Below are 8778 nucleotides of genomic sequence, written 5' to 3'. Positions count from 1 at the left end.
GTTTGCATGTATGTATGTATGTATGTATACTTATATATATATATATATATCATATCCGGATCGCACAACTAGCTGCACATATTAAAATTCATCCTGCTTGGTCAATAATTTTCTATACATATGGAACATACCAGACGCTGTTTCTGGAAGAACTCTGCAAGTTTTCGCTTTCTATTGAAGTCATCTGACCGTTGTAGAGTTTGTACCAACTCGTCAAGTTCGGCGTAGCATTTCTGTACAGCGACATTGACCAGGTAAGCTACTTCCACCGACATCACGCCATCAAAAGTCTTCCTATAACTATACCTTCAAGAAGCTTGAAGCGATGGGGACTAAGGAATACTTATAGACCAACACATTACCCGTGTGTAACGTGCCCTGACCTATGTATTGGTGAAATCAACAGCAGTGTGGGGTGTTTAGATTAATACTGATTAGAGTTTTTATGACCACCAGGTCTACAAAACGCAAGAATACTGATGATGTGAAATCCATCCAAAAACCCAATCGACCCTCGCAATTATAAATACAAAAATATTGTATTTATTGAAAAAACGAGAAGAAGAAACATAAAAATATAGTAAAAAGGGTCGCTTCAACTCTCTCGACCTATCATCTCGCCATTATTTATGAATATAGGCGCACTCTAGTCTCTTGCGCTGCGTGCCTGCGTCACCTGCATGTTCGAAAGATTTTTATTTAAAAATAGGCATGATGTGGGATGTTAATTTTAAAAACACATCGCCGTTACAATACAAAGCGGGGAGGCTACCACCTTCGTACAGGAGTATACGACTTTGTGCACCTGCACTTTGGCAATCATTTGTAGAACTCTTTCTTGCATATGACAGATAGGTTGCTCTATAACTGATGTGTGACTTTGAACTTTTTAAAACATATTAAGCTCGGCCTGGGGCAGCTCCGACATAAAGTTCGCACAATAACGACTCAGCGAGTGATCAGACGAAAACCAGAGGACAGGAGTTTTATCCTGAAATATTGTGTTTTGTGCATCGGCGTGGTCTGAAGCAATTGGCACTTCCAGCTCTTATCGTGTATACGTATACTTATACACATGTGTTCGTTTTAATAAATATACTTCATTGCAAATTATAGAGTTTACTTGTGAAGTATTTCTCTGTGTGAATGCGGTCAATTTCTAGATAAACATTGCCCTGATTTATAAAACACTTGATCAAATAGTTAACGTAGAGACAAGATTGTTACAGCGATGCTATGGATACTTAATGATGTGATGGGCTTTTTAACATTCACTGGTCGACAAGTGAAACCTTGTTTAGGTAGTGTAGTCGATTTGTCTGACGTGTTCTATATTGCAGGACTCATTTAGTGGTGGCCGCATTATAAGCAGGAAGCAAAATCGCCTTAAAATGATATACGTCGTTCAGGAAGACGTGCGTGCATATCGTACATCCCTCATGATTTATGGTCAAGATTACACTGTTAACGGACTACATCAATTTAACAATGTTTCGATTTTTCTTCCATGGTATATTCAACGAGCTTGGTATTGCTATCGAGAAGTACATGAATAAGCCATCTTCAGACAGGTAGTCTTTTGTATTTAAATTTTCATATGCCAAAACCCAGAGACTAATAGCTCGCTTGAATCTTAATGATATCCAACAATAAAGCAGCTACACTTCAATAAAGATGAACGGATCGTAAAATGCCGCAACTGGTGACGTGTTGGCGGTATACGCCCACATTGCATACTCTCCAGCATTATTGGTGTGAGTGGACGAGCACTGGTCACCAGTGCAATGACAATCTGCAGCTACAATTGCGAATCCCCCGGGCAAGTGAGTTCCTGTGGGCGATTCAAAGTCTGTCGACATCCCAGATGCTGCTATAAAGACACCGTCGCCAAGAGGACGTCCTCCTCCCATCGCGTTAGCATGGTAAGGTAAGTTTGTGCGCGAGTATGATGTGGGGAAGGTAGTGGTTGCCGACGACTGTGTGGAATTAAGTCCAAACTCGTATACCGCGGATTTTCCCGTCTTGCCCTGTTGGTTCACCAATGTGGTCAATGTTTCTCTCCCATCTGCGTATCGGTGATAAAATACATTGTGTAGACCGGAATAGAAGGGTCCATCATTGACAGCATCGACACCGAAGAAATGTATTCCTATCTGTGTACCATTCTTATCGAAGATACCAGGAGTGCCAAATCGTTGCAGGATCTCGGTATCACCCGCAGTGAACCACGGATTTGAGATTACCACCACCTCCGCCATCCAGCGGTGTGTGAAGGCCAGCAGATGCGCGCCGTTCGCCGTGACAAAGCTCTCGATGCCATTCTCATGCCACTGCTCATTTTGAGTTGTATTTACCATAGCTCGGTCGAATTCTATATCTTCAGTTTGTACGAATTGTATTTTGGTTGTGGTTGCATTGTCGTCGAAGGTGCCTATATCCCGATACATAACTAAACTCTGAAGACCATTGCCAGATTTAAGTACAGAAGCATTATACCCATCATTCAACCCCACCGCTACAATCGCATCTGAAGAGCAATCCAACATGTATGTACTGTTGAACCGGACAACTGACAGTGCATACATCTTCCCATCCTTCTCCATCAGATCGAAGGTGTGAGAAGGATAAGCTGTTTCCCAACCCGCTATTCCGTCAGCCTTGAGAGCGACCTGCACACTTGTCTTCATGTCGATGCTATCTTGCTCGCCTGTTACCTTGTCGAAGCTGCGCATAGTGTCCGCACAGCATCCGGTGTTCGATGTCGGTGTGGACTCAAATACGCGAGCAAAACAGTATAGCTTGCTATCCAACGGACTGATCTTGCATGTTCCCTGCGGTACATAGTTCCCCGATAAAGTTTTATTGAGATCAGGAGGCGTGTACTCATCGAAGTCAAGATTCAGCCATGTTCCGAGTCCATCGACTACTACACTGTCGGAAAGATCTGGATCGGACAAATGCACATCCGATACCGCGGATGCATCTATCGGAAAGTCTAATTGCATCCATTGGAGTGTTCTTCCGCCAACAGCCGGGGCCATAGCGACTAGCTGGCGAAGTAGCGGTGGTTCAACCATTTCCATGGTGGTAGGTGCACATGAAGTAATCTTAAGCACAGTTGCCAAAAGAAGGTAGCTAGCAGTGATTAAACTATTAGTAGCTGCACTCATACTAATGTCTTTGCCTGTTTCAATTTTGTTGTGATCAGTTTTTCTCTCGCAATCGTCGTTTTGTAGCCATATCTTGTGTATTGTAACCATACATAAGTGCGACTCTTTTTGCGAGGGATAGCGTCACGGTACATATTTTGTTCGTTTACTGTTTTTTTTGTTTTACAGTTTTGCATAAATATATATACCCACAACTAAAACCAAAATATTTCAAAATGAAAACGACTTCGGTAACTATCTATTTTTTCTATTAAAAATACTATATATCTTGGTATCATTTGGTTTTTGTTTGTTTTGTAAAAAAATATATATATAAAACGGGGCCGGCTGGACGATTTATTTTAAAAAATAATACACGACAATTCACAATTGATCACTGCTCAGCAGTTTGACTCCAGATTCCGGAGTAGCATAGGAGCTTATAGTTGTAAACCACCAGGCCAATCAAAGATGCATTTTAAATGTTTTGTCGAAAGGTGTTTTTGATTCCAACCAAGTCCTAAACTATGGGCGTACATAGTAAACTTCCAAAGTTACAGTGACTCTTTCTTCCCGACCTACATGCTATTTTAATTAAAAATGGCATGTACTGTATCTGTATTTACATAACCTTCTAGATTAGTCATTTACATACTAACTATTTCACCGGGATATATATATTATTATATACATTTTCATATCAACTCGGGGAACGCCCATTAATTGGGTGAAGGGCCTCTGCTATTTAGCACGTACCTCACCTCTCTCCATAGTGTGGTTCTTGTTAGATGACTTGAATGCTATAACAGGTGTCTGAACCACCTTATCTGCTTTCTCGGATAGATGCTCAAGTTTCAAGTAGTGACATCGTGATAGAAAATGCCTGGCGTCTATCTTATAATATCATCGTGCTATTGTATGCTCCCACTTCTGATCTATAGACTCTGAATTGTACCAACTAGAGTATGCGATATCATCTAGCTATTGGCCTTTCAATTAAATGGGTGCCTTAATTGTATTCAGTCATGCTACAGGCATGCTACCGAAGTCTGCAAGCATATAGTTGGTAAAGCCAGGGCAGGGTCTGGTTGTCAATAACGACGTGACCAATGTATGACGCCAAAACAATCGCTCCTTGCGTAAAATCAGTATCGGGCCTTACCGGTGTAGAAACCCTACTGGTTTACTCAAATTAAAAGCGACCCAAGATGTGAATTCCAACTCGGGAGGTTTTTGTCTTATTACATGCGGCTTGTCTGCGTTGAAACCCTGCTAGCAATATAACTATGTACTATATGTTGAGTGGGCTGAAACGTTCACTTACAAGGAGTGTGATGAACTTCTCCTCCACGCCATCATTTTGTATGACACAATGGAGGCGAAGGACATTGCTCCATCATTCCATGCATCGTGAAGCTCGACATGAATAATGAGTGTACCGAACAGTGGATCAATGAACTACAAACGATTGAATAAATATAAAGACAACACTCCAGCACCCGTTCAAAATAAACGGCTAATGATATACAAAGCACCAATGGGGGATAACATCTCCTACGTATGAGCCCTTTTCTAGGATTCTATTGCAAGGTTTATTACACTAATCTCCCGTGGATTTTAGATAGTCCAGCACAGACCGATCGCCCGTGGCTTTCATTGTCTTAGATACAAACGCACGCGCGGCAGCGTCACGCACGAAGAGACTGTGCATGGATATCAACCCCTCCATGTCCTTGGCTCGCAGTAGTTGAATGACCTGTTGTATTGTCTGTAGTCAAGTTGTGTACATGTTAGAAGTCTAGCTACAGTATAACGGCTATACAAACGTTTCCAGCAGACATGTTTGTAAACATTTCTGGGGGTTAGAGGCACGGATTTGCACTGGTTTAGTGAGTGGTGAGCGCATGGTGCTATGGTATTACGATTTGTTCTGTGGCTTTCGGCTGTGGCTAATTCTGATACCATTCGTCTGTGTGAGAGGCGATGCTGAACCCAAAGTATATGTCAGAAGAAAAGAAGTAAATGGTGAGTACGTACAATAGCGTATCACTCAAGGACGACAATCGTTTAGGAGGTACATCCTATCGATATATATGTATGAAATGACACATTACGAAAGAGAGGTTAAAGGAACAGAGACCCTTCGGGATTCATGCGGAGTGTACTGCACATTGCACATGTATACGCGGTACACAGCACAATTGCATACGGTACACTACTACCAAGTCTACCACAACCATTGCTCTCTCGCATCATTTGAATCGAAGTGTGGTATGCGGAGTGTGAGAGCAGTGTTGGAGACTCTCTGAGACGACATGACATACTTTGATGCGAGGCCGCTGGACGACCTCAATACCCAACCCCTGACCATCCGCATGGAAGAACTCCCACAATTGCTGTGATACCAAGAAGTAGCAGAGTCTGGGGTTAGCTCAGGGCCAGTGAACCGGTGGTAATAATATCAAATCATATACTCTGCTAGAATGCGAGAGATGGTCTAGTGTATATAAAATAAGAGAAACGTTTCAACGGAATAGGGTATGACACTTGTTCAATCGAGCGTTGGCGTATGATCCCGCCTCGCCTGATTGTTTATAGCAGCTAATTAAGGTGTAGTGACTGTGACACCAATATAAGCCTCTCTTCATAATCAACTCTGTGATTGGGTTTCTATATTGGGTTTCTGAGAGCGTTGAAATGTCCTAATTCTGCCCACAACTGTCTCGCAGACGTCCTTTTTATGTTAAAATCAGGACTCGCAATACAATCCTGTACTCAATATTCTGATATCGGGTCCCTTCTGTTACTCATACACCATACTTAGAACGAACCATGCAATGGCCGGGATAGTAGTCACAAACAACCATCCTCCAGGTTTCCCACATACATACACCAACGACAAGTATTATCAGGACCATGGCACTCACCATAACACTCTCCCCCAAGCGAGCAAGCGACAGCTCTGACTTTGCATCGCCCGCCTCTAAGACATCTTCGGCACATTGCAGCACTTGTACCCACATCTCCTCGAGAATCAGGTACACCTGAGGATTCAGGATACAAAGAGCGTATGAAAGAGTGGTACTGAGACACACCTGAGGATTCAGGTTACAAAGAGCGTATGAGAGAGTGGTGCTGGGCAAACAGCTGGACTATTTCGTACTCAAGACATCGCAGTATATAAACAAGTCTTTCAACAACTGATGACTGTGAACTTTAAACAATTGGTGCCGCATCTTCTATCACATACAAAGCGCACCTCGAGAACCGGTACACCTTTGGATAGAGGCTATAATGAATACATGTAAAAAACAGGATAGATGCTCTGAATGCTGGATCTTATATCACATACATAGAGCTCACCTCCGGAATCAGGTACCTCTTTTGATAGAGGATATACAAAAGCCATATATAAACGGATAGAATCAGGTACGCTTCTGGATACAGAATAAACAAAGTACATGCAAAAACCGGATAGATGCTGTGAACGTGTAGGTGATATTAACTTCCGTGGGATTTTTAGTAAGAGCAGTATTTGTTACCTGTATCATCATTTCTATAGCTATTATTTATATCATCATTTCTATAGCTCTTATTTATACCATCATTCCTATGACTATTATCTATATCATCATTTATATAGCTATTATTTATATCATCATTCCTATAACTATTATTTATATCATCATTTCTATAGCTATTACTTATACCATCATTCCTATAACTATTATTTATACCATCATTTCTATAGCTATCATTTATATCATCATTTTTATAGCTATTATTCATACCATCATTCCTATAACTATCATTTATATCATCATTTCTATAGCTATTACTTATACCATGATTCCTATAACTATTATTTATATCATCATTTCTATAGCTATTATTTATATCATCATTTCTATAGCTATTATTTATACCATAATTCCTATAACTATTATTTATATCATTTCTATAGCTATTATTTATACCATCATTCCTATGACTATTATTTATATCATCATTTCTATAGCTATTATTTATACCATCATTCCTATAACTATCATTTATATCATCATTTCTATAGCTACGGGTGATTATGGAGGACAAGGCAACGGCAGCGTATTATATTTGTGAAGTATGTTCTTGAGCACGGGCTGATGAATTTTTCGTCGCGACTGAGGTCTATTTTTAGACTCAAGCAAGAATATAGGACATGTACGTAGTCATATACAATATTTCTGGGTGTATAAAAAGATACCTACAAGGTGAAAGGGCGGTTGCGAAGTATTTAACACCACCACAGCAGATGATTGATGGGTCATAGAGTAGGAAGTTACTATACCACCCAACCATCTTCAACCACAGAAGAGAGATACACCGTAGCAAGGAATAGATGCCCAGAGTACAATCACTGTATACATTTACTAACACCTACCACGTGTGTGCAGAACCGTGTAATTATGAAGTACATAACATCACCACAGCAGATGATTGATGGGTCATAGAGTAGGAAGTTACTATACTATTCAACCTATCCCACCAGCACTGAGACAGAAATAGAACACAATCAGGAATAGATGACACAGTTCGGTACAACTATCCACTATCGAATTGACTGTACATTGACCGCATGCACTTAACAATACCTACCGCGTGCGGGTATAGCCGGGTGGCGGCACACGACATGACATCGTCGAAGTAGGCGAGTGTCGGAGCCATATCCTCAGCTACTTCTGCACTTAAGGGCGTGCTTGTGGTGGCTTTGCGTTGCCATGGTAACGAAGACGTGCGTACCATAATCATACCATCTGGCCCCGATAAAATTGGACGAGGTTTCGAGATAAGGTTATGCCGAAAGAGGACGTTTTGGGAATGCAAATCCCGAATCTGTCAACAAAAACTAATATTTCAAAGCAAACATGTGGTTATATGTGTAAGGTTATGGACGTATATTAACCCCCTCACCACAGCAGCTTACCAAGCCACTATGAACACGTATCACCCAATTTTCAGCCCCAAATCTCTCACCCCTAAAAAAAACTGACCTGATTTGGACAGATCTGGGGTGGAGCCGCTGGAGCTGCCAAAGCTGAAGAGATTTTTAACGGACGAGAAGAAACTGTCCTTGTTTATTATGTGCTGAATGATCTGACGGATTGGTTTGACTATCCTAGACCCCATCATCCTTATATTGCCCACCAAACACAGCGCCACCATGCGGGATGTCTAAAGCGAGCACGATTTAACGTCAAAAGTGTGGAATTTATCGTTAAAAGTATGAAATTTATCGTTCAAGATGCGGAATTTTAACGGTAAAAATTTGGAATTTAACGTTAAAATGGCAAATTTTGGCGCTACAATAGGAAGGGGGGGGAAATGGGGTACGATCCGTAAAATGAATACAACAAGAGTGCAAGCTCCACCTCCTTTATATTCACTTCTTGTCTATATACTTTACCTTGCCTGCTCATAGCTTTGACATAGTACCTGCTGAGAGTATATCAATATAATAATTGTCAATAGGAAATGTACCGCCAATATCCTGGCGGAAACGACGGAGGGCGATGAAGCACTGACATTCCATACAACATATATATATATATATATATATATATATATATATATATATATATATATATAA

The 8778-nt window shown here is 41.0% G+C and overlaps 2 protein-coding genes across 2 annotated transcripts in view; both read right to left on the bottom strand.

The window, feature by feature from the left end:
• Positions 1-1599: 1599 nt before the first annotated feature.
• SARC_11240 (hypothetical protein) lies at positions 1600-3083 on the bottom strand (the record flags this gene model as incomplete). Its single annotated transcript, XM_014294681.1, has 1 exon — positions 1600-3083. One exon carries the CDS (start codon positions 3081-3083, stop codon positions 1659-1661), a length of 1425 nt encoding a protein of 474 aa, XP_014150156.1. The 3' UTR covers positions 1600-1658.
• Positions 3084-4688: 1605 nt separating this feature from the next.
• SARC_11237 (hypothetical protein) overlaps positions 4689-8778 on the bottom strand; it is a gene marked incomplete at its 5' end in the record, with an annotated part of 8350 nt that continues 4260 nt past the window's right edge. Inside the window, 5 exons of the mRNA XM_014294680.1 lie at positions 4689-4917; positions 5474-5545; positions 6077-6193; positions 7788-7945; positions 8183-8363. Of these exons, the coding sequence (XP_014150155.1) occupies positions 4750-4917; positions 5474-5545; positions 6077-6193; positions 7788-7945; positions 8183-8363 (696 nt within the window). The 3' untranslated portion in view covers positions 4689-4749. The remainder of the gene's footprint in view (positions 4918-5473; positions 5546-6076; positions 6194-7787; positions 7946-8182; positions 8364-8778) is intronic.

Source organism: Sphaeroforma arctica (assembly GCF_001186125.1).
Source record: "Sphaeroforma arctica JP610 unplaced genomic scaffold supercont1.1585, whole genome shotgun sequence".
NCBI classification, from domain to species: Eukaryota; class Ichthyosporea; order Ichthyophonida; genus Sphaeroforma; species Sphaeroforma arctica.
The sequence above is the reverse complement of the archived record's forward strand: the minus strand, read 5'-3'. Positions and strand labels throughout refer to the sequence as shown.